This window comes from Microcaecilia unicolor, chromosome 1 (genome assembly GCF_901765095.1).
Source record: "Microcaecilia unicolor chromosome 1, aMicUni1.1, whole genome shotgun sequence".
In the NCBI taxonomy this organism is placed as follows: domain Eukaryota; kingdom Metazoa; phylum Chordata; class Amphibia; order Gymnophiona; family Siphonopidae; genus Microcaecilia; species Microcaecilia unicolor.
Window position 1 is genome coordinate 230,634,255 of NC_044031.1, and position 27,490 is coordinate 230,661,744.

Here is a 27,490-nt window from a genome sequence, read left to right on the forward strand (position 1 = left end):
ATTTATAGGATAGACATAATTATGCCAGTATTTTTGGAACCTTTAAGACGACATTCTAGAGAAAATGAACAGATCAAGCCACAGGGATCCAGTTTATATGCTCTACCAAAGGTTCTTTGAGGAATTAGTAGAGTATGCAATAAAATCCAAGGCATGGCATTTGTGTATAGGACTTATTCAGTTTGATATTAATAGAATAAAGAAGACCTAAAAATTGCCTCACCGCAGAACCTTCCAGAATTTCAAGATACAAGTCCCCAAGAATTATAATATTCTGAAAAATAGTAGTATAATAAATCACTTCTAATCATTTTTGTTGAGCAAGATCCCAATGCCCCGGTGATCTATAAACTGTAATTAGACCCAAGGTTCCCTCATGTAAATTACCTTAAATGCAACCCCCTCTGGCATCAGCCCCTTGTTTCAAACCTTCCCCTGCAGCTCCTGACTTATTCCCTCCACTGTCATAAATAAGTAGTACAATGCTACTATGCAGAGCCTCTCCTCAACCTTGCTGTACATCTCTGCTTCCCTCTGTTGCCATGGGGGAGGACCACTGAAGAAACACAGGCAGATTGAGGCCCTGCACCACAGAGCTGCATATGCCAATACTGACAACGGAGGAAAGGAGCTGGGAGCAGCAAAGGGAGGTTTTAAGGATGGAGGGGGGGAGGGTGGAATGAATTAGATGCTGGGCTGGAAGGGGGAAAAAGAGGAGATGGATGGACTATGAGGAGAGAGAGAGAGAGGGGTGAAGATGGCTGAACCTGAAGCTCAGAGGAGAGAGGAAGGGAAGACTATAATTTTTATGGAGGAAAATTGCCATGGGAAGGCCCTGCCTGACCCCACCCCATCAGGCTCAGGTGTCCCAAATTTACAAGCCCAAAACATTTTGCATAGCATGAGGCACCAGGCCCAAATTCTATGGCTTCGAAAGACCATGAATCCAGCCAAAACTGATTCCTCAACAAAACTATTCAAAGAACTATATACAGGCCAAGGCACCAGCCAAAACCAAAGCCAAATTCAAATCCATGTGAACCCTTTGGGCTTACCCCCTTCTCTGCCCTTAATTCAAGCACCTCACTGTAACAGATAGTCTTGGAATAAAAAAAAAAAACATTATATTGGTTTTAACCTGATGAAGGCAGAGAATCTGCAGTAACACAGTACTGCACTAGTGTGTTACCACTCATAGGTAGAGAATGACACGGGAACGGGGACAGAGACCACAGCCTGTGGGGCTGGGGCAGGGAGGGGACAGAAACAGAGGCAGAGCCTATAGGGATGAAGACAAACTTTATCCCTGTGTCATTCTCTACTTTGAAGGCTGTCAATCAATTGGACAGTTATTTATGTTCGAGTGATGCAGATGACAATGTTTTATTTTTTGAAAAAACAAGCAAAAGTGCTGGCCACAACTGGCAAAATTTGCATGAGGGATCCTGTGCATTCCTGCTACCAGCACATCTTCTGAGAAGACACTTTTTGTTGCCGGAAGGACTGTGGAAGATGGGAGAGCCAGACTGAATCCTGAGACTGTTGATGACTTATTCATCCACAGATTAAAAAATCATAACAATGCTTTGTAGAGCATATTTCTCCCTTATGAGGGCATACAGAACGTTTTTATTTATTTAATGCATTTCAATAGTACATCAGACAATACTTTGACAAGAAATCCAAAACAATATACATAATAAAATCACCAACAGAAAAAAAGGAAAATATAGTGCACATTAAGGAGGGAAACCCAGATTAGAAATCCATAGGAAAATGGATACAAAAAGTAGGGAAAAATAATAAAAAGGATGAGTACCTCCACTTATAAATTCTAACAAACACAAAGTGGACCTAGCAAAGTAGGAGCTTAAGTGACCTTTTAACTTCCAAAAAGAATCTCAACTGTACAGGTTCATAGAAAATATATCGAACAGTTTGATATCGCACAAAACATTTACAAAGAAATCTAAGTTGGAAGGAAGCTCCTATGAACAGGTTGTATTTTGTACCCCTGGACATTTTAACAGGGTGGATTAGGGTTCCTTGGAGTAATAGAAGTCAGCTATTGTTGGGGATGGAAGGGTAGAGGGTGGTGGTTGGGGGGGTGTTATTAATAGTTGCTCATTGTTATTGTTTTCTATTTTTGATTTATAAACAGTTGCAAGAATATTGTTCCTTTTTATACTTTAATAAAAAGATTTAAATATAAGATCATAAGTATTCAATGTTTCTGCAGATAAGGACAGAGCCTGGGGGGATGAAGCAGGAATGGGGACAGAGTCTGCGGCAGGGGACAGGGACAGACTTTGTCCCCATATCATTCTCTACTCATAGTAACACTAAAGAAACTACATACAGGAGCTTCACTTCTAGTGAATTTTCCATTTGCAGGTTTGTGCTCATGTTAAGGGAAGCATATCTGACTTTTGCTGAACAGATATTTGTGCATGTTTATTAAAGACATATGAACTTAAAACTGAAATGGCTGATTATTTTTTGGTTCTGAGAAACAAAGTAGGAGGAAGTATCATATGATAATCCCTATAAATCTATTTCAAGATTGATTTATCGTGCTTTTATTTTTGCATCAAATCGAAAACGTGTAACCTTTTTTCCACTATTACATTTATGTCCTCTCAGCCAAGACAAATATTTTTTGCTCAATCTTTACATAAGACAGAAGCAAGCAGCCATACTTTGCTATTTTCTTAGACAACTACATCATGCTACTAGCCTTTTTTTTTTTTTTAACATAGATCAAATTAATATATTTGCTGCATTTATTGACCATTACTTTAACGGCTTGATAACTTACCTTGTGAACTCTTCATGAAGGTTGTTAGGCTCTGATGAATAATACTTAATTCGAAAGTGCAAAGTATAGGGGGGTCCAACTGTTTATTGGGAGATACAAAAAATGTATGGTTTATAAAATAAAGATATAGAATAAAAAAAAACAAATTTAAAGTAAAATCCACCAAATACACAGAATATAATTCATGATTATGTTACAGCAAAACATCATTCTTACCCAAGATTTTAAAATGTATGGCCAAATACAAACTTGCTGTTATAGTTTCAATGAGCAGCAAAAATAAAAGCAATCCCACAGTACAGAAAACTTACTTACCTGTAGCATATGTTCTCGGAGGACAGAAGGCATACAGTCTCACATGTGGGTGATGCCATGCATGGAGCCCAGTGCGGGCAATGCCATAGTGCACTGTCACTTTAAAACTTTGAGGCAGTGCCCCATCACATATGCACAGGTGTCTTCCCCAACTGACGCTCCAGCACGGGACCAGCAGTATAATGCTAAAGCTAAGAAGACAACTCTCCAAGGGGAGGTGAGGGGGATGTGAGAATATATGCCTGCTGTCCTCAGAGAACACTTACTACGGGTAAATAACATAGCTTTCTCCAAGGACAAGCAGGCATGATGTTCTCACATGTCGGACTCACTAGCTGCCATGCTCACAAATATAATAATGAACCAGACAACTAAATAAGAGGCCAGAGGGCAGAGTTGACATTCGAGTAGCAAAAAGATTCTGCAGGACTCCTTGTCCAAACTGGCTATCTCACCTAGAATGCTGCTCCAGACAGTAGTAAGCAGTGTAGGTGTGGATAGAAGACTATGTTGCCACATTGCAAATTTCCTCAATGGAGGCAGAGCAGAAGTGGGCTACTGAAGCAGCCATGGCTCTTACACTGTAAGCAGTGAGACGGCCATGAAAGGTCAGCCCCGCCTGAGCATACAAGTAGAAGACAAAGTCAGCCAGCCCAGTCAAGACAGCATGTTTACTGATGGGAATCCCCAATTTGTTAGGGTCAAAGTATATAAAACACTGGGAGGACTTCCTATCTGGTTTTGTATGCTCCAGAAAATACACTACAGCACGCCTTAATTTGGCGCTGCTTCTCCAGGATGAGTATGGCTTAGGCAAGAAGACAGGAAGTACAATGGATTAATTGAGGTAAAACTCTGGTACCATTTTAGGGAGGACCTTTTAGGTGGGTTTGGAGAACAACCCTGTTGTGGTAGAACCTGGTGTAAGGTGGGTCTACCACAAGGGCTTGAAGCTGTCCAACTCTTCTGGCAGAACAAAGTGCTATTAAGAACAGTATTTGATATGTGAGGAACTTGAGAACAGGAATGAAGTGGTTTACATGGAGGTTTCATGAGAGCTGACATTGAGATCAGACACCACCGAAGGTGGTTTGATAGGAGATTTGGTATGACAAACCTTTCATGAATCTGTCACGGTCTCAGGCTCTAAGCAGTCATGGACTCAGGGACAACGTGAGCTCTTGGGCTGCTGTCAACGAATGGCAGTAACAGGCAAAACCCTCCACCCAGGACTGGACTAACCAAGCATGAATGGACCAGACTAGAAGTGCAATAAGCACACAGGCAGAAATAGACTAGAAGTGCGTAGAGCACACAGGCTGTACTAAGACACAAACCAGGACTGGGCTGAACAAGCAGGACTGGAGCAGACTAGAAGTGCAATGAGAACATAGGCAGAAACAGACCAGAAGTGCACAGAGCACACAGGCTGTACTGAGATACAATCCAGGACTGGACTAGGCAGGGAACACAGGGACAGAACTAAGTAAAGCCAGAAGAGAAAATACTCGGGCCACAAGGCCAACCTGGAACCGATGCACAAGGAGCTCTCTCATGTGGGCCGCCAGGCCGAACAGGAACCCAAACACAACAGTGGAAGGAAGAAGAAACTAGACAGAGCTCTAGGTGAGGCAGATTAGGCAGAGTTCAAGGCTGGGCCACATGACCACACAAACACACAACAGAACAAACAGGTAATAACCAAAGCAGAAGTGCTGATACGCACACAGGCAAGCTAAAGAACTAAGGCAGAAGTGCTAACCTTTGCACAAAGACAAACAGTAGAACTCAGTCAGAAGTGCTAACCCTGGCACACAGACAAACAGAAGAACTCCAGGACAAAAGTGCTAATCAAGCACAACGACTAGGAAACACGGTAGAAGTGCACACAAGCACACTGACAACCTGGAGACCTTTGGCTTTGCAAAAGCCCTGAATGAATGTCCTCAGCTTCTTTATGAGGGCCTTCACTGATGATGTCATGACTACAGGAAACAGACTTGAAACACACAGAACACCAAAGTGAGGTTTGGAACACATAGGAAGTGGAAGCACTATAGGAAAGAGGCTTGAAACACACTGAACACCAGAGACAGGCTTGGAACACACCGGAAGTGGCAGAAGGCAACAACATAAAGAAAAGAACAGACTGGAGCCACCACTGAAGCTGACCACCGGAAGACAAGGTGAGACTGAAAAGTGGAGTCATGACACAGTCGCGATACTATCAAAGGATAAAAGGAAACTGGCTTATTATCAACCCTAACGTGAAAAGCACTAATGGCACTCAAGTGTACTTTGAGTTAGTTTTGAGGCCAGAATCTGAAAGATGGAGGAGGTACTCCATAAGGGTAGGAATAGAGCACCTAGCAGAGTCGAATGCTCTGGTGTACACCAGAGGGAAAATCTTCTCCACTTGAAAAGGTAACATTTCTGTGTGGAAGGTTTCCTAGAGGGTAAATAGTATTCTAGAGACTCATTCTGGAAGATTTAAGAAAAGCAAGTCGGTGTCATCAAAAACCAAATCATCAGGGTCAGAGAGCAGGGGCCTTGATGGAGGAGGGACCTCTCAATCTGTGCTATTAGGGCTGGAAAAGGATCTAATCTCAATGGTTCCCTAAACAATAACCCTAGAAGCAGGAACCAAATCTGACATGGCCAGAAGGGAGCAATTAGAATTATGGTCCCTTGGTCTCGATGTAGTTTGAGAAGACTTTTTCCTATGAGAGGCAGTGGGGGAAAGGCATACAGAAGATCCATTCTCCAATGGAGGAAGAAGGCATCTGGGGCTACTCAGTTGAGAGCATAGATTCTGGAACAAAAGTGGAGAAGCTTGTTGTTCTGGAATATTAGATGAGTTACAGGCAAGCTGAGGGACCATTCGTGAGGTTGAAGAATTCTGCTCAATTACGTCTACTACAGCATTATGTTTGCCAGCTAGATAAACAGCGTTTATAGAGATGTTTTCAGAAGCTGCCTAAGACCATATCCGGATTGCTTGTCAACAGAGTTGGTAAGGACCTGTTCCTCCTTGTTTGTTCAGGTAATACATCGCAACCAGGTGGTCCGTGCAAATGAGTATTATCTGATCGAGGATGCAGTCTTGGAACCTTCTGAGGGCGTTCCAGACTGCTCACAATTCCAGGAGATTAATATGATATCATTTCTCCTGTGGAGAGAACTCTATGTATGGAGACCATTGAGGTGAGCACCCCAACCTACCATGCAGGCAACCATGATGAGAACTTTGTGATGTGAAAGGGACTGAAAAAGTCCCTGGATGAGATTCTGGGAAACCATTCACCACTGTAGAGAGTAGCGTAGCTGTGGAGTAATTCGAATACGGGCTGATAGAAATCCTGTGGCTTGGGACCACTGAACGTAGAGTGCCCTCTGAGGTATTTGGAAATGGAACCAAGCCAATGGTGTTACATGGACTGTTGAAGCCATGTGGCTGAGTAGGCAGAGCATCTGACAAGAAGATATCTGGGTAGATTTGGGAACCTGGGCAGATATATTATGTTTTTGTTCACGATTGACAGAGGAAGGTTCAACCCTGAGTGGTGTGCAAAAGAGCCTCCACGACCTCCAAGATCTGAACAGGTTGAAGATGTGATATGGGGTAATTTATCACAAAACCAAGTAGTTCTAGGACCCGTATGGCAGACTGACTTAAGGTTTGTACAGACTCTTTGTTGGGAGGCTGCCCTGAATAACCAGTAATTTAGGTAGGGAAAGACATGTGCCCCCCATTTGTGGAGCTTTACAACTACCATTATCAGGCATTTTGTGAAGACTCACAGAGACAAAAGCAAGCTGAACGGCAAGACTTTGTACTGATAATGAAGAGTCCCATAGTGGAAGTGGAGGAACAGGTATGTAAGTATATGCCTCTTCCAGATCTAGAGAGCAAAACCAATAATTGAGTTGGATCATGGAAAGAAGTGATCCCAGGAAAACCATGCAAAACATTTTTGAGTACAAATTTGTTTAAATTTCGTAGGTTGAGAATTGGTCGTACTTTCCCCATTTTTAGGGGTATGAACTGGTTCTATTGCATTCTGCTAAAAGAGGGCAGAGAGCTCTTCCTGAAATACCATTATCTGGAGGGAGCTGAAACAAGACTTCTAGTGGATGGTCAGGAGGAATTTTTACTCAACGTAGGGTATAACCATGCTGAATGATACGTAGCACCAATGGCCACAGGTTATGAGCATCCACCTCTGATGAAAGAGAAGAAGTCTGCCTCACACCAGTAGGATGCTTGGCATGGAGAACTGGATGGTGGCAATGCTCAGATTGAGAATAGGTCTGATTTCTGTCCCCACTGCTGCCGTGGACATGAGTATTGGGGCGTAGTCCTTTGAGGAAGAGGAGTGGGAGTATAACAGCACTTAGATGTATAATAATTGGAGCTTTGAACTCCTCCCACAAATCTTTTAGAAGAGGGGCAGAAGTCTGTGGCCTGGACAAAGTTTTACTAGTATCTGTATGCTTTTTACTTAAGTTGGCCACTTCCTTGACTTTAATCACCAAATAAGTTGTCACCAAAACAAGGGACCTCTGTTAGATGCTCCTGGACAGCAGATTCAAGATCAGAGACTCTGAGTCAGGAAAGAAGTCGAATTGCTACTTCTAAAGCAGAAATACAAGAGGAGACATCAAGGCCTGTCTTGCCAGATATTTCTGACATTCTAGAAGCTTCCTGTGAATCTTGAGGCAGTCATTAGCCTATTCAGGAGGAAGGAAGTCTGCAACGGAGAAAGTACTCTATAGTAAATTGTGGAATAAAGTTGATAATTTAATATGTGGTTGGCATTGAGGCTTGAAATGTTCTTCTGCCATAAAAAGTCTAATGTTCTACATTCTCTGCCTGGAGGAGCAGCAACATGAGGTCTCACTCTGTGAACATACTTCAAAGCAGACTCTAACACTAAGGGATGATGGGGTAACTGTGTTTTTTTCAAACTCGGTGCATTTACATTGCATCAATTTTTTTTTGAGCAATTTAGAACTGCTAGTGGAGTCTCCCAGTTTTTGACCAGAGTATTCCTCATAATTGTATGAAGTGGAACACTGATTCCTTCTCTATGAGTGTCATAATGTAGAACCTCAAAGAGTTCTGACTGAAGTTCTTCCTCAGTCTCCAATTTGAAAGGTATGGCTTGGGCCCTCTCACAGACAAAGCTAGGAAAGGATATATTTCCTAGAGGAGACTTGCATCTCTCCATATACTGTGGCTGAGGAGTAAGGCACATTATTACACAGTGTGTGCAAACTAGCCCATTTGGAGACAATGCCCCCCAAGAAATTGTGAACCAAGCATTTAGCATTTCTATTCAAAATAGTAACAACAACACAGCTGGTAAATTGTACAAATGGAAGTTACAACCCTAACAGTCTTACTGAGCAGACTAGATAGGCCATTTTGGTCTTTACTGCATATATTCATTCGGCCACAAATGTAGATTTATGGGTCTTTCATACTGGTTGCCTAACAGTTGGTCAACATTAACAACCAGCAGTTGTATAGCACTATTGACCACTCTATCTTCATTTTGCACTTTGGAACCACTTTTTAAATTTAATGCTATTTTGCTTGTATGTAAAAATTTCTGATATATTACTCTAACATATTAGAACGGGAGTAGTGAGGGAGCCCTTACCACTTCCTAAACAGGTGGCGGAAAGGGCTTCCTGTGGTAATGGCCATGCACTAATGGGGAAATTAGAGAATGGCTATTACTAAAAAATATGGGTCACAGCCATTTTACTGCCACACTAAAATGGAAAACCCATATGCTAACAACAGCACTGGCCACTTTTTAGTGCAACTTGGTAAAAGGACCACCACTTAGTTACAGATTTTTTTTTTTTAAACACACTAGAAGGTTGCTAGGCTGTATAGAGAGAGGTGTGACCAGCAGAAGAAAAGAGGTTTTAATGCCCCTGTATAAGTCGTTGGTGAGGCCCCACCTGGAGTATTGTGTTCAGTTTTGGAGGTCGTATCTTGCTAAGGATGTAAAAAGAATTGAAGCAAACCTGCCAGGCTGCCAAGAGGGGGCTGGAGGTCTGGTGGACCTCCGGACCCCCCGATGATCCCAGACCCCATGTTCAGGGAGGGCTGGAGATCCGGTGGGTCTCCAGTCCCCCCCCCCCCCCCCCCCCACAAAAAAAAAAATTGGTCCCTGGTGGTCTAGTGGCTGCCGGCAAAGCCCCCTCCTACCAGATCTCCAGCCCAGACCTGTCAAAGAAGTGCGGGAGGATTGTGCTGAGCGCATGCTCAGGCACAATTCGCCCGCACTTCTACACGATGATCAGAGATAATTGCGCTGCTTAAATTTGCATGCATTATCTCTGATCATCAGTGCGGTAAAGCCCCGCGCTGTTCGAGCGCTATTTTAGAGCGCTGTTTGGAACAGCGCGGGGCTTTTGATCATGAGGGCCTGAGTATCTATAAAGGAATATACTAGTAATCACAACTAGAAGAATGTTTAATACAATAGTAAAGATCCACTGATGTCTCAATATCAGTAATATGCCCAATGTTCAAAGCTGACACAATGGCATGCTTTAAACACACTTGCCAAAAATATCCCTGGCAGGAATATAGATGGAATGCTCAGATATACAGCTGGTTATTTCCATGTTGCATGCATTTTTACTTTCCATGACAAGGTACTGGAAGGTAGCTAAAAGGAATGTTAATAAATAAATAAATAATTCAATTTAGGATTTTAAATGACTACAAATTGTTCTGTTTGTTTTACTATCTGGCATTTTCATCAGTGGTGGTGAGCAGGAGGCTGGGGACTAAAAGACACACGTAATTTTTTAATATTTATATATACACACGGTGTTCAGAAAAAACAGGACCCTTTACATAGTTTGAAAATACTTTGCAATTGTTTAAACTTTCAGTATGACCTTTGAAAATATATTAGTTCAACCTTTATCAGAAAACTTCCTTAGCAAGCACTTTGTATGTCTCATTTTGTTGCAAAATTTTAATACCAACTTTATCTTTTTCGCTAAATGCCATTTTGCTAAAATAGATCTTAATGGTCACTTCCTGAATGATGTCATTTTGAAAACAGAGTATTATTGACTTTTTACAGCAGATTTGTACACAAACACCTGTCAATAATAGCAATCCTTTTTTTTTTTTTAATAGTACACTTGTTTTTGGGTTATTTGGAAAAATGTTGGAGGTCCTGTTCCCCCCCCCCCCCCCCAGATATCATGTGTCTATATATTTATTTGTGTATATATTTTGCTTAAGGGACACTATAGAGTGTCACACTCTTGACTTCAAAACAATAGAACTCAACCCAAATGTCAGTGACCTTGTGGACTACCCTCATAATACGGACTTCTTACTAAATCAGCCACCTAAAGGTCAGATATGAAATACTTCTGGCAAACACAAAAAAAGCAGACATCTCCATACTGTTAGACACACTTGTGGGAGGTCTCTAGGCATTAACTGCAACTCTTGGCATTCATGAATAGAAACAGAAGGAAAGCTTGCTGGAAAATGCTCTTGAAACTATCTCCTATTTCAGAGACCTGTACATGCTGCTAAAACAACTGAGCAATTCAACTTTCTGCTTCAAGGCACAGGAACAGTAACAGCATAAGCTCTGCTACCTCTTCAAAAGGGCTAAGTGAACTGGAACAAATGTATCTAACATTCTTAAGGCAAGAGTCACAAGACCTGGATTTAAGTAGACAGGAAGGTAACGGAACATTTGACACTTGGTATCCACAAAACTGTACTTTCTATTCTTTTTTTTTTTTCCAAAACATCAGATTTTGCATTTAATCACCACAGCTCTATCACAGCAGCATTCTCCCTTGCCTTATTTCTTCTAGTGCCAAAAAGCTTAGCTGCAAGTTGCCGCTGCCATCTCACTAAGATCAACCAGAACAAGCTGATCAGGTCTTTGGTTTTGCCTGACTTCATGCATGGAGTTCTCTTTCCTCCTCTAAGACAACGGTTCTTAACCGAGTCCTCAGGATATACCCAGTCCGTCTGGTTTTCAAGATATCCACAAGGAATAGAGAGATTTGCTTATAATGAAGGCAATGCATGCAAGTCTCTTTCATGCATATTCATTGTAGATGTCCTGAAAATCAGACTGGACATAGTGTCCCTTGAACCCCTGCTCTAAGGAAAGTGGGACATCTCTATGCATGCAGTGAGACAGAACTAGGAGTGATCAGACTACCCAAGCTGATCTATGTTAGGCAGCAACCTCAGCACAGGAGCAAGATGTGTCATATGTGCCTCGGTCTGGCTTGGGTAGTAGTGCCAGAAAAATTGACAGAGAATCAAAAATCACTCCAGCAACTAAATCACGTTACATGTCACCATTTTCAAAAACAGTTTTCTAAAGCATACTTATTCAAAGCTGAAATACTTAAACTTTTATTTATAAACTTGTGAAAATTTTTTATGGATCTTCAGACGTCACAACACAGATACTGCATCCCAACAATTTCTTAAACAGTACTGTGAAATCGTCATTGATCCAAATTTTACCTTATTTATATAGCATTGCAAGCTTAAATACAAAACTGTGATCAAAAGCCACTTAGCTCAGAAAAAAACTGGAACCTCTGCCGACATGGCCAAGTTTCGATTTCATCTTCAGGGTAGAGGTCCACTAAAAAACAATGCTGACATCTTGGGAGGCTAAGCTTTTAATAACAGATCATCTAACTACCCAAAGGATTTATTTTTTTACCCCAAATTCATAAGGATCTAATTGATTCTCTGGGTCATCACCTTTGAGACATTCAGTTCTGGAACCATTATCTAAGTTTTTGGATTGCTTTTGGAAGCCACTGGCTAGCCAAGTTACATCTTATTTGAAGAATACCAAATATTCACCAAATTCTGCCATTTTTGTGACCATGGATGTAGCTTTGCTGTACACTGTTATACCTCAACATGAAGTTTTAAAAGTGATTGCAACAGCTTTGGATAGGAGGGTTCAACCACAACACATTTGAAAAGAATTTCTTTTACAACTGGCACATTTAGTGATTACAAAAAATTTCTTCTGGTTTCAAAACAAATTTTATGAACAGGTTCAAGGGGTGGCTATGGGGGCATTATTAGCACCCTCAAAAGCTACCTTATATTTAGCAATTGTTGAAGATCAATACATCTATGGTTCAGAATGGCTTTAATATGTTTTATTATGGAAACTTTATCAGATGATATTTTTTTCATTTGGATTGGGACTGAACATCTTTTGGAATTTACACTGTAGATTAATTAATTGTGGAGTAATTTAAAGTTCATGATACATTTTGATAGTCAGGATTTGGAGTTTTTGGATGCTTGGTCATATGATTCAAACATTCTTTATCAGAAACCAATGGCACAGAATACACTATTACATTTTTCAAGCTTCCACCCATATCATTTACGAGCAAACTTACCAATTAGTCCAATTAGTCAATTTTTACATTTGAGATGAATTTGATCATCAAGAGCTGATTTTGAGACTCAAGCTGTTAGTATATCAACTCAATTTTTTGAAGTTATGCTCATTAAATTGTTAAAAAGTCTTTAAGGTCTCAACATGCTCAAAGGGATCTTCTGTTACAGTATAATCAATCTACTGAAGTTGACAGATTAGTAGCTGGTTTGCCCTTTTCTACATTAAGTTCCAAAATTGCAAACTTGATTCATTCTCACTGGAATATTTTACAAATTTGTGACTGTTTTAATGATCATCCTATCTGTGCAATTCGAAGTAGTAAAACAATTGAAGAATTGTCCTACAAATGCCTTGATTACACCATGACATCTGCTGATGAACTGGGACATTTTAAATATGGAGAATGCCAGTGGTGTTCTCTTAAGATAGAGGGCGTTGACTGGATATGCCTTACCACTTCATGTTGCATAACGTCTCGAGTGTATACTACTTGTAAATCTGACAATGTTGTCTAAATGATAATGTGTCCTTGTCCCATAATTTATATTGGGTGCTCTAGCCGCCCGATAAAGATAAGACTCAATGAAAACAAGTCACGCATAAAGCATAAAGTATTTACAGCTTCTTTAGAACAACATTGGCATGATTATCAACATCAGTTAGATCAGTGATTCCCAAGTCGGTCCTGGAGTACCCCCTTGTCAGTCAGGTTTTCAGGATATCCACAATGAATATTACTACTACTACTATTTAACATTTCTAGAGCGCTACAAAGTGTACGCAGCGCTGTACTAACACAGAAGAAAGACAGTCCCTGCTCAAAGAGCTTACAATCTAATAGACAAAAAGTAAAGCATTTAAATTTAAAATATTTAAGCATGAAATATTAAAATATGCATGAAAATATTTGCATACAATGGAGGCAGGGTATGTAAACCATTCTTTCCTGCATATTCATTGTAGATATCCTGAAAACCTGACTAGCAAGTGATACACCAGGATCGCACTTGGGAAACCCTGAGTTAGATTATATAAAATGGCATGTTCTGGACAGTGTTCAACTTGGGTGGGAATGTTGAACAGATTTTAAATTATAAGCACAATGTTGGATTTTTCTATTAAAAACATTATATCATCAAGGATTAAATGCAGAGTTAGAGTGGTGATATTTAATTTGATTGGATCTGTGTACACGCAATGTGTAACCAATCAGAATTGGGTTTGCTGATCAGCTGGTTGTTATTTATACTGTGGCAAAAGATGCCGCCACTATCTTTCCTTACGCTGAGAGGGAGATTGCATGGAAAGATTGTGAGTCGACACCGTTGACAATAGCTGTAGACATTATTATGGTAACAAATGTTTTGGATATTTATTCATTGTGCACATGTTTTTCAGTGGACCTCTGCCCTGAAGAAGAAATTAAAACCTGACCATGTCGGCAGAGGTTCCAGTTTTTTTTCTAAGTAACTTTTGATCATGTTTTTGTATATAAGCTTGCAATGATACATAAAAAAGATAAAAACTTGGATCAATGACGATTTCACAGTACTATTTAAGAAATTGTTGGGATGCAGTATCTGTATTTGACGTATAAAGATGCATAAAACGTTTTTCACGTTAATAAAAAAAATTAAAAAAAAAAGTTTAAGTATTTCAGCTTTAAATAAGTATATTTTAGAAAACTGTTTTTGAAAATGGTGACATATAATGTGATTTAGTTGGGATGACTTTTGATTCTTGCACATTGAGATTTGGTCCTAATTATTAGAAAAATTGACTAAGTGGGGCCCTGTTACATGTGCCCCAGGCCTAAAAAATATTTTGCCGTCTTGAGATTTTTAAAATAGAAGTCACATTACTTGCTGCTGACTTAGCAAATGCATGCTGAATGGGCAGCACTGTTTGAATCCTCACTGTACAAACATACTAGAATATCAAGCCTGTTTTGTTTCCATTTGCAAGGGATGTTCGCAAGCACTTTTTTTTTTAAGGTTGCCACTTCCCTGCTACACTCCATTTCACAAACAAAATGCTTTGTAACTTTATTACATAAAGTCATTCCTTCCTTTAAGACAAATGCTTAAGCTACTTACTTTTTATTTGGTTTTTGATGGATTTCGTGTGATCCAGCCAGTGCTAAAAACAAACAAACAAACAAAAAACTAAATGAATTGAAACACGTCACTATTTTGACACTGTATTATGCGTTCCATGTGCATAAAAAATCCTTTATTGACTAATATCAGAATTTTTGAAGTTATTTTAATGTTTAAAAAGATTACAACAAAGATGATTCTGTACTTAGAAAATTAACTTTTGAAAGAAAATACATTTGCTCTGTAGGAAGACATGATTACCCTCTCCTACCCTAAAATGAGATCATATCATGCACCTTTCTGACTTCTTGTGCAATTAGTTAGTCCCATTATCTTCTAACTCCTGTTATTCTATCATGATCATCTCTGGGAAACGGTGACTAAGCAGAGGATCCAAAATGTTGAGAATGGGTGATTCTCACGTCATGGTTCCATATACAGTCTGAAAAAGATACGTTTGAATTTCTGTAACTTTATTATTTCACATAAAAGGATGGGGCTGGGACTGTTGTATTACAAATTGTTTGCTCTAGCAGAATTCATTAAAATATCATTTTTTGTTTCTGGAGACTTTAGACACCTTTTACCTAAGATGGTCACATATGTTCCACCTCCACTTATATCCTATGCTGTCTATTAAAATATTTTAATGTATATTTTGTCAACAGTGTAACATACCATGCCATAATGTTTACTGTTATTTGAATATTTTTTTCTGCCAAAATTCTCTATTGCCTATGTCCAGATTGATCTTGCTGTACACTACCTCCGGTGAATTTCTTTATAAAGGTGGTAGATAAATAAATATGGTATGATAACCTATAACCTTTTAAATTGAGCAATGCACCAGAAAGCCATCCTTTAAGCCCAAAATGTGGGAAATGCACACATTATCCCCCATCATATGCTTTTCTACAATATGTATACACCATGTAGAGGTATATAAAATAATGAGTGGAGTGGAACAGGTGGATGTGAAGCGTCTGTTCACGCTTTCCAAAAATACTAGGACTAGGGGGCATGCGATGAAACTACAGTGTAGTATATTTAAAACAAATCGGAGAAAATGTTTCTTCACCCAACGCTTAATTAAACTCTGGAAATCGTTGCCGGAGAACGTGGTGAAGGCGGTTAGTTTAGCAGAGTTTAAAAAGGGGTTAGACGGTTTTCTAAAGGACAAGTCCATAAACTGCTACTAAATGGACTTGGGAAAAATCCACAATTTCAGGAATAACATGTATAGAATGTTTGTACGTTTGGGAAGCTTGCCAGGTGCCCTTGGCCTGGATTGGTCGCTGTTGTGGACAGGATGCTGGGCTCGATGGACCCTTGGTCTTTTCCCAGTGTGGCATTACTTATGTACATATGTATTAAAACTCATTAAAATGATATAGTTTTGTCTCTTAGGGCTTCTTTTACAAAGTCATGGTAGCAATTCCCGCGCAGCAAATGAGAGGAAGCCCAGAGGAATTGAATGGGCCTCCTCTCACTCACTGCACTGAGAATCGGTAGAACGGCTTTGTAAGAGAGGCCCTAAATGCTGCTAAAGTTTTAAGTTTCAACATTTCATTTGTAGCAAAATTCCAAAATAGGATGAGCATGAAAAAAATCAGCAAGATATTTTAGCCTACTTTCCAAAGAGAAGCAATTGCTTATGATTTCCATATGTCTGCTTCACATCTAAACAAAAACCACCCCTCCTCATCCAATCCCCAATAAATTCTTTGTTTGGTATCCTGTCTCCATCCAATATTCTGGGCATGTCAGGAGAATGTAAAAAGAGGGAGGTCAGGTTGCCATCAAGATTTATGCATACTCAAAGACTGTGAATGTGCATGCCTCAAAAATACTGTACACCTCTGGATCGAAAGTCTTGCTTATCACTTAACAATGGTTCTCAAACCTGCCCTAAGGGAGCTTAAGCTAGTTAGGTTTTTATGGCATCTGCAATGAATATACATAAGAAATCTGCATACAGAGGAAAGAATTTATACAAAATCTCTCATATATGCTCATGATAGATATCTTGAAAACTTGACTGTTCTGAAATACTCACGTGTGGGGGTGCGCAAAATGTGCTACCTCATTTGAAGTCAGAAAATGCCCCCACCCCCAATGTCTCACACCAGTGGCCAGCAATCCGGTGCTGTTCAAATGCTGAAAAGGTATAAGGAACAGATCCACTTTCTGGATCCTGCTTCATTTATGAGTACCCACTTTTTTTTTTATTTTCTTTTTCTTTTTGTAACATCCCATCAGTGGTTCTTCATCCCTACAAGGCCTACAGTCGGTCTGCATGTATAAATTCCGTAGAGTAGGAGGCACTGCTGTTTTAATAGTAGCCACTGTTAACTACCAATATTAAGGTGGTAGCTTGGTTTAGAAACTAGAAAGTGTTATGCAGAGGGGCAAAATGAATCCAAGTCAAGGAAAAGTGGTTACCAGCAACCTCCCCTCATTATTCAACTCTCACAAGTGTCTTCTCTTACACACCTTTGTGTCCTTTGCAAAAATGAGACAAGCTGTAGGCATCCTCTTTAGTAAGCTAAAGCAATATAGATATGTATCTAGCTTTTAATAACTAACTGCAAAAAAGGCCAGAATATTTCCGCATTAAACCTACTGAAGCATCACCCAGACACTGAACAGATCTGGCCCCACGACAGGTCTTGAGGCACTCTATTGATCATTTGTCTCTTCATAGCGACAAATGCATTTAGCACTCAAATTTTTAGTCTTATCACTTAGCCTATCTCTAAACCAGTCCACTACCTTTGGACCCAATTCCAGGCGGTTCAGTAGATAATCACACACTCAAATATAGCGCTATAAGCAATACAAATCCCTATTATACAGAATATCCAAATTATGTAACAGAAAAACTCTGTTTTGACATTTTATCAAATCTGTTACACCTCAATTTGTCTAAACACACTCTGGGCGAGGTAAGTTTCCAAGTTTAAGAAATTTGATATACTGCCTTCGGAAAGTCCATCAAGGTGGTTTACAACAAACCAGTTAAAATCAAATGGAAACAGAAACAATTATTAATAGCAGAGGACAGTAAAAACAAAACTAAGTAACGGCAGAGAGGAAAAAAAAAAAAGAGGGAAAAGAGATGAAAGCAACGCTGATACTGTTCCTCAACTATGAGGAACAGAAAAACACCATAAAGGCCAACATCAAAGAGGGCACAAAAAAAGCAATATTATACTATCCATCACAACAGAACAATACTGTGTAACTAAAACATAGCAAACAGTGAGTCTGGGGGTTAAACCTACAGAATAATTAGTTGTTGTGTTTTTTTTTTTTTTTGGGGGGGGGGGTAAACTTGAATCTGAGGTTTGTAATATCATCAAAACTAATGTATTGTTTAACAAACATACTTTCATCTTGAACAAAAGTGATCTATAGATTGGTGCCCATTTACAGATATATTTCTCAGACAGTAATCCCTGCCCTAACCATGCCTCTTCTCCCCAACCCCCGAGTCTTTATTACATGAAAAGGGAAAAGGACTTGATAGTATATACAGGTACCTGGGGCAATGGAGGGTTAAGTGACTTGTCCAGAGTCACAAGGAGTACAGTGGGAATCGAATCCAGTTCCCCAGGTTCTCAGGCCGTTGCACTAATCACTAGGCTACTCCTCCAACACAACTGGAAACATGAGAAAGAATGCAAGAGAGCACATTTGATAGCAGTACAACCCAACCAGGAAAAGAAAAACGGTTCTTCTAGAAAATGCACTCTGCTCAATGAAAAGTGAGTAGGGCATATAAAAAGGTGAGTAAAACTCAACATTTAGCTGCATCCATAGCTTCTAGTAATTTGCTTTAAACTCAAGACTGATAATACAAAAGCAAGACCAAAACAAATAGCTACCCTGTAATAAATCACCAACCATCCTACCAACAGCATTTAAACTAGCTGAAAAGAGCAGACATACTTAAATTGTAACTCTACGAAGAGGGATTTAGACAAGTCAAGTTTGGTGGTAAGCGGTGCATGTACCACTTTAATGAAGTCAACTGTATGCAGAAACAGCAAAGCTGTTAAAGACGTACAATTTACCACTGACGAGCCGTCAATTGTAATCTCAAGGAAGTCTACCCAAATTCATACTACTATAATCTCCTTGTTTAAAAGAAATATGATGGAAATAGAAAGTATTTTGAAAATTATAAGCATTTTATAAAAATGAAGTAAAAATAATGTGTATCTTAAAAATTCTCTCTGAGCAGTCTTTACACAATATATTTCCTACAAGACAATCTTTATTCTATAAAAGCGATTACCTAACCACATTGGCCGGAGAGAACCTCAACATGTTACCCTTGGTAGCTAAGCAGGACCTTGCCTGGCTACTAACTGGATGGGGGTCTTATGAACTACAGGTAAGGCAAATCTTGACCCACAAGATCAAGTTATATGGCTTTCCAATGCCTCTAAAGATGTCTACTGTGCAGTTCATGATGCAAATTCTCAATATTCATTGGGATTAAAAAAATAAGAGCCAGAGAGACCCCTACCTCCACCATTACCCTGGTGAAGGCCCACTATTCTGGACATTGTCAGCCTTTGTCAATGACATCACTAAGGGCTCCTTTTACAAAGCTGTGCTAGCGATTGCGGCACAGCACATGTGATGAAACCCATTCAATTCTGCAGCACCAAAATCGCTAGCACGGCTTTGTAAAAGGAGCCCTAAGTCAGCAATAGGGATCATTGTTTCCCCTTTATTTCATGCCAGATCGCATCAGAGCACCCAAGACTGCTCTGCTAGATCCAAACCATCATTGGCCAGGTCACTTCCATCCCCACCATTGCTGTTTTCTGACATATGCAACCAATTGCCTATTCTGCCCCCACCCGACCTCTTCTTCCCCAAATGCATTGGAAATCTGTAATCTTATTTCACACAATGATTAGGTAATGCTGTTTAACTAAAGTTTGGGGAGGGGAAGAGTAGATGATGTGCCTGCCCAATTTAACCTGGGGTAGACTGGGGCTAGGTGAGCAAATAGGCACATGTGGCTGGAGGTAAGATAGGGGTCCAGATGTTGAGTGGCAGGCAGGCAAAACTGGCATGACGTTCTGCAAGCAGTAAGATCAAGCCAAAAGACAGGCTGCTACCACTTCAGAGAGCAAATCACTTCAAATCCATATGTTTGAGGCAAGATGAAAACTAATTTACTGAAATGTATCTTGAATCTTGCCTTACAATAAAAATTACAGTTCACCTCATTTCAAGTATGTAAATTTTAATTGTATCTCTATGAATATACTGAACAAAAACGAAGGCACTGAGGAGCTGTTTTGCTTTATTTTCTATAAGCTTTGCAAAGCTGCAATGTCTTTTTTTTTTGTAATGTAACCTGCAGTACTTTCTTCCTTATCGAAAATCCACTCTGTAGCTTAATTTCTGCTCAGTATATTTTGTAATATAGTGGTCCAAGGGGAACTCCTGCCCCTCTCATGATTTGTCTGTATTATTCAAACACAGTCTGAATCCTTTCCCTACAAATCTCTATTCCCTCTCAAAACAGACTTTACACTCTCACCGTATCTGCAGACAGGACCTTCCAGTGGAGAGTGAAAGAGGTCGTGATAACAGCATTCTTGTTACTGGCTTTTTTTCTTTTGGGGGGGGGGGGGGGGAGTGGAGTTGCACCAGAAATCTGAGGAACTGTTCATGGTAATATTTGCAATTTTGTTTTTTGTCTGCTACTTCTTTCCCCTACCCCCCCCCCCCCCCCCAATGGAGAGAAACGGAACAGGCTGCAGTGGCAACATCAAGTGCCCACGCTGTCCACAAAGAGGCACATGTGATGTTGGGCCTTTGGTGATAATGTCACAAGAGATATATGCAGTGCTCTAGCAGTATTAGGCCAGAAAACAGCGAAGGAAACATTCTTAAAAAGGCCCTGATTAAAAAGCCAAACACACAAACTGTCCCATGAACACATTCTGGCTGAGCTGCACTTTGCTTACCTCCGCCCAATCTATCTTTTTACCTGAAATGAATCAATGTCATAATTACTACAGAACTATTTTTTAAATCTTGCAGTACATGTGGGAAGTGATTTTACAACCTGAGTGGAACTTTATTATCTCTGTGTTAACTATATATGGCACAAAATTAACACAGTATATCAACCTAACACCATCCCTACAGTAAAGCAGAGTGATGGCATCATCTTGTCAGGATGCTTTACAGTAGTGGGGACCTCAAACCATCAGGCCAAAGACAGGCAGACCCCACCAGTCCACCAAAAGCTGGAAGGCTAATGAGCCCAGCTCCTAAAGCCCTGAGTACAAGACCATACAACTGAGAAAGTCCGCTTGAACAGTCTTTTCCAAGATCACAGACTGCCAAAAGGACCCAAACCAGCAAATGCTTGCCACATCTTGAGCCACCATCTGGTTCCAAGACCCCCATGCTAGTTTGATATATGCCACAGCTGTGGCACTGTCCACTAACAGTGTGGAGTGTTGATTTGACAAGCCAAGTTTCAACATATCTGATATCTATTTAAGAGTGGATGGAGGCAAATGGATTGGTTCTGAATTTGAATAGAACTGAGATAATGATTGTAGGATGAAAGAGGGATGATAGATGGCCTCAGTCAGTGAGTGTGTGTGGTGTGGAAATGCAGATTAGGAAAGAGATGAAATTACTGGGGGTGGTACTGGATGCACATCTTACTATGGAACCTCAGATTACCCATGTCATTGGTACATCATTTGCTCAATTACATTTGTTATATCAGTTGAAACCAATGCTGTCTTTTTCTGATTTTCACACTGTTGTGCAAAGTATGGTGATATAGATTATTGCAATTCTTTGTACCTGGGGATGCCAGTTGCAAAAATTAAAGAGCTGCAGATGGTGCAGAATGCTGCAGTGAGGGCCATCATGGGGCTCTCGCGATGTGAGCATATCACTCTTGCTTTGAAGTGTCTGCACTGGCTGCTTGTGCAATATACGATTCATTTTAAGATCTTGTATTTTCTCCATCAGGTTGTGTCTGGCAAGATTGCATGGTATTTTCAGTCTGTGATCAAGTTGTTTGTATCTGTAAGGGGGTTGAGATCTGACTTCACAAAAAAAAAAACTGGCAACTGACTCATTGATAAGCACGCACTATGCTTGTACACGGGTAGCAGCCTTGCAGGTCCTGGATTGTAAAATGCCCTGCCCAGCTATCTATGTTACTATCTATGTTACTGTACTAATGAAGGACATTTTAAGACGTTTCTGAACACTCACTTACTTGTTCAGGCCTTTTAATATCTTGTGGCAAGATTTTTTTAAGTTTCTGGTTCCTTGGGAAACAGTGGGTATCGTTACTATTTATATTATACTAGTAAAAAAGGCCCGTTTCGGTAGGCAATGAAACGGGCGCTAGCAAGGTAATCCCCCACCCTCCCTCGCTATCTCGCTCTGTCCTCTCCGAGACCCACGCCTCCCTCCCTCCCTTCCTTCCGAGTTTCAGACCCCCCTCCCTCCCGTTCAAGGCCCCCTCACGCCCCTCCCACCGAGTTACAGACTCCCTCGACCCTCTCGACCCCCCTTTCTGTCGAAAACCCTCCCCCACCGCCGTTGCGTACCTGTGCCGAAGTCCTCTTCTCGTCTGTGCCGGCATTGCTTGCTGAATGGTCTGATCAAGTTTTTGTGCGTGCATCTGTCGTCCCCCATCGGCACAGATACATGACGGAGTTGGCTCGATCTGCTATGTTGTGATTGGGCTCAGTCGCTGCTGACGCACCCAGAAGTGGGAGACGTCATCATTTCAGGAGATGGATGCAGAAGCACGAATGCCTCAAGGCTTATGTCCACGCAGTCAGCTTCAGAACATTGGAGGTGCATTTTATTATATAGGATGTGAATTTGTGAATGTTATTTTGTTGCCCGCTTAGGTTTAGGCGAGATATAAATTTTATAAATAAATAAACAAACAAGCAAACACTCAACCGGTCTTCCCCCACATCTTCAGCCAACTGACTATTAGGCTTCCATTTTTTTTTTTAAGTTTGCCTACTGCTGAAGGGAGTCCCAGGGGAACAGTCCAACTGGAGCTGAGGGGAGGAGAGGGGATAGTGACCTAAACCCTCCCCTTTCTCAGGCAAGGACCCTAGAGATCAAGCCTGGAGCCATGTCAAGCTAGCACTCAAGGACATTGACTTGGGGCTGCGAAATCTAAGGTTCTATACACTACTGGGGTATGATCTTGGGACTAAGCCCCAGGAAAAAGGCCATTAGGCTCAACCTCATAGTGTAGATCTTACTCTGCACTATGAGGAGGAAGATTTTAGACCTGCTACACCAGCCCAAACCACTTTACCATCTGCTTGAGGTAGAGAAATACTATAGAATTCCAGGAGGCTCCAACACGCATAATTGTGACATCATTGGGAAAAAATGAGCATCTCTACCTCCATCTGCTACTAGCAAAAGGACACAACCCAATTGTTTAGACTGTTAAGGCAGAGATAAGGACTAGTACTTAAAGCTCAGACCATTTAAGAAGAAAAATCAGATCCCTGAGATTAATTGTTAAACAGCTTCATTCTCTCTCTTTTTTTTTTTTTATAATATTTTGTTTCAGGAGGTATTAGCAGAGCAGAGATGCCTTTCACCCAGCCTCACAGATAGACAATAAGCATTTTCAAGTCCATTTTCAACCCTCCAGATGAAAATGACTTGCCCTGAAAGCTGAAATCCTGCTTTGGCCTGTCAAAATGTCAAAGAGTTGATGCATAAGAAAAGCTTTACAAGCCTTATCAGGCTAACAGTTAGAGCTGTGGGCCGAGAACCAGGGAAGCCAAGTTCAAATCTCAACGCTGCTTCCTATGATATTGGGCAAGTCACTTAGGCCTCTACTGCATCAGGTATAAACAAAGTGTAAACTCGCTTGAGATAGGAAAAGGTCTACTGTACCTGAATGTAACTGATCTTGAGCTACTACTGAAATAGATGTGATCTAAATCTAAAATCCTTCTTCCTTCCTTAGGTGCTCAAGAGGACAGAGGAGGATGCAGAAGCTCTGGAGAAAACCTTTTCATCATGGAATACTTTTTTCATTTGGTTAACTCTGTAAAACTAGGTTAAATTATTTTTAGATGAACTTCTTCTGTGATGTTATTTCTTCTGCTCAGCAGGAACAAACAACCGTTTTGAACAACTTCCTAGTATGGGTGAGCTATCCTGCTATTCCACCCACACTATATCAAGGAAGTGAGATTTTGACCTACTTGTGGACAAGTCAGAATTCCAGTAGCAGCAGCTCAGTTTTTGAAGACCAGACTTTCTACAGCAGGAAGCTAATTTAGAGCAACACTTTATACTACCCAGCAAAAATATATATTAGAAACACTGTCACAAACTGACTCCTCACATTATTAGCAAACGTACTGTAAGAAAGGCAAATAAGCATAAGTTGACAGGAGATGTGAGGCTGAGAGATGTGCATAGTCTTCAAACCAAATATAATGATATGGTTGAAAGCATTGAGTTAAAGATGAAAGTTTTGAAATATCACTGTCTGGAGAAAGGGAATAACTCAGAATGAATTCTGGTCAGGTAGCTGAAGTAAATATAAGAAATAAAAATAAGTGATAGAGTTAGCTCCCACAAAGAAACTGCAAATAATACAACTGAACAAGCTAAGGTATATAAACTAGAAGAAAAAAACAAGATGAGATACCTGTAAATACCCGTGAGGTAATAAAATCCATTAAGACCCTAAGAAAAAGAAAGGCATTTGGAAATATGAATTTGATACTGATTTTTATACGGCTGAGAGTTCAATGGCCCCACTTCTTGCTAGAAGTTAAGGCTGGTAGCTCAGTACAGCCTAAGGCTGAGGGTGAAGTGTGATAAGTAACCCACTTGGCTTTGAGCTGTTATGAACTCTTGGAAGTTGGAACTCCTCAGATTGTGGACTGTGCAATGTATGTGGAGGTTAATTGATTTATTTCCTTGAATTTTCTTTTCCTCTTTATTATTACTACTTTTCTCACAATGGTTTGCTGTTAAGAAAAGTTCCCCATATTATCTTTAAAATGCAATAAAAATAAAAAATTTTAAAAATCTTAAAATTGCGTTCTCTCTAAGATGTTATGATTTTAAAATTTTATTTGCAAAGATGTCGGCAAGCAGACTGCGACAAATGATGGGTAAATTCATTCAAAGAGATCAGAGTTTGGTTTTATTGCACAAAGACATGCCAGTGATAAATTCTACCTAAGCATGACAAGTTACAATGCTTTAAAACAAAATATTTCTTTTAAAATAAAAAAAGGCTGATACTTTTAGAAGTTGAAAAGTACAAATACATATTAAAAAAAAAAAAAAAGATACAGAAAAAAAAAAGGAGGAAGACCGGTGATTATTTTGGGGAGTTGTTTTAGATGGAATAAGAAGTAACATCCATCTTACCTCTCTCCTTAAGTCTTCATAAAAACTACTTACTGGTCTCTTTAATACATAAGCTAACGTTATTGGGGGGGAGTGTGTTCTAAGCTTATGACAAGTATATTACAGCCTTTTTATTAGTTAGTGATAAATTAATGACACCTATGGAAATATCTGGTATCAGTGAAAGAAAAGCTTTCTATGAATCGAATATAATTACTGCCAACCCAAGAATGAGTCTGTGGATTTGGTCAATGTTCAAATTTTAAAAAGCGGGTAAAAGTTTTATATGCAACCCCAAAGGCCGAGGTACGAGGTAATGTCAGGTTCCAATATTTTCAAATATATAGAAGGATGCAGCAAAGATGCCTACTCTCCACCCTCTTATTTACCCTGGTGATTGCGCCACTAACGGAGAACACATAAGAACCCAGATTTAAGGGAACAGACACTATATGCAGAGGATATACTATTATATAAATCAGATATATTTTTTAACTCTTTATTTATAGCTTTTAACAAACATAATTCATTTTTATGAGTGTCAATACACAAAAAGAAAAAGTAATTCACATGTAACCTTACATCTAATGTCGAAATTTTCTTCTATCGTCCACAATATTACAGTAAATAGTGATCCAAGATAAGGAAATAAAATTATCCTATTTAAACAGATACATCACAAATTAACTAAGGAAGGTCCTTCCAAGTGGTTAACTCTAGCCTGCTATACAGTGGTACATATGGGATTAGACTTGTACACTAACCTCTTCTTTGCTAATTAGAAATTCTTCTAACTGATTTGGGTCAAAGAATTGATATTGCTTTGATTGAAATTTTACTCTACAAACACAGGGAAACCGCAGAAGGAAGTCCGCTCCCACTGCTACTGTTCTAGCCCGTAGCAGTAGGAACCTCTTACGCCTCCCTCTGCGTTTCCATGGAAAGATCTGGAAAGACCCTTATCTTTGAACCCATAAACTCAGAATCTAAATGCCTTAGAGATAGTTTGAGAACTGCATCTCTATCCATTTCTAACGCAAACGTTGCAAGCAGTGTAGTTCTCTGTGTAATTACTTCAAGAGATGTTTCCAGGAATGCAGTTAAATTCATTGCCCCCTGTAAAGGTAAATTTTCAGATGATTTAACATCTAATTGAAGGTAAAATGCTCTGGTTATGGGCGGCAAAGATGTCTCCTGCATTCCTAGTATCTCTACTAAATATTTTTTAAGCATTTGGACTGGTGAAATTAAAGGTGATCTAGGAAAATATAAAAAACGAAGAGACAGTCTTTTAGCTTGATTTTCCAGATATTCCAAACGCCTAAAGGAAAAATTTCTCTCCTTAATTGAAGCCTGTTCAAAAAGTTCCAATTTTTCAATTTTTCCAGTCAGTTTTTTTGCTTTGGAGGTTTGAGAAAGATTAATTTGTAGTTGGTTCAATGCAGTCTCTGATAGTGCTTTAATTGTCTCTGTGTTTTGAGAAATTAAAGTTTGTAAAGCATTCCGAGTGGTAAAAGTCAAGTCCCAGAGTGACTCTAAGGTCACTACGGCAGGTTTTACTATCTCTCCCAATAAAACAGCCGGTTGGGGGGCTTTCACAGCCTGCTCCAAGATACTCACAGTTTTAGACAAAACTGGTTGAATTGTTGTTATTTCTGAATCTCTCTGGCTGTCTGCTCCAGCTCTTCTCTCCCGCAGGCTCCCTCCCTGATCACTCTGTTTACCATTTCGGTCCGAGGTATCAGGGCTCAGCAGGAGGTTTTCCCTTCCGGGTTGAGGAGGTGCCACACGTTCAACAGGGCTCAGGGAAGCCCCATCTCCACTGCTGTTCAGCAACGAAACGCTGACTCGAGCAGAGGGAGTAGAAGCCGACATGGAAACAGGCACTGCAGTAAAGCTATCCAACGTCGTCTGTTTGAGCTGAGGAGTTCCACTTGGGGCAAGGGGAGCCTCCCGAATTTTTCCTCGCCTTTTTCCCATCACACGGAGGGGGTAAGGTGCTCATTCCAGCGATAGTCGGTCTGCCTTAGGAGCGTGTCTGTTGACGCGTCCTATACCGTCGCCATCTTGGATCGGGACTCCTTTCTATTAAACTTGATATACCCAGTCAGCCCAGGTTTCATGTCATATATTTCACAGCAATATATTATCTGGGGAGCGTAGGATGCTATCAAACACTTTCTTATAGTCAATCCATGCTATACTGAGATTTCTGCCTTTTACCATTGGCCATAATAGCTTTATTCAGCCTTAACCGGTCTTTGGTTCCATATGTTCCCCTCTTATTACCCTTTTCTTCAATTGCTGTTATTACTGGAATCAATTCCCATCAGCACATCTTATAATGAGTGGCTTATAGAGATTGTAGTTAAATAAAG

At 40.1% G+C, this 27,490-nt stretch overlaps 1 protein-coding gene across 2 annotated transcripts in view; it reads right to left on the minus strand.

Annotated features, from left to right (window-relative positions):
- LOC115470991 (band 4.1-like protein 4B) overlaps positions 1–27,490 on the minus strand; it is a 245,430-nt gene that overhangs the window by 84,981 nt on the left and 132,959 nt on the right. For both annotated transcript variants that reach the window (XM_030204656.1, XM_030204665.1), the window contains exons 3-4: positions 14,685–14,727; positions 2,819–2,897 (exon numbers count right to left, since the gene is read on the minus strand). In XM_030204656.1, the coding sequence (XP_030060516.1) occupies positions 2,819–2,897; positions 14,685–14,727 (122 nt within the window). The remainder of the gene's footprint in view (positions 1–2,818; positions 2,898–14,684; positions 14,728–27,490) is intronic.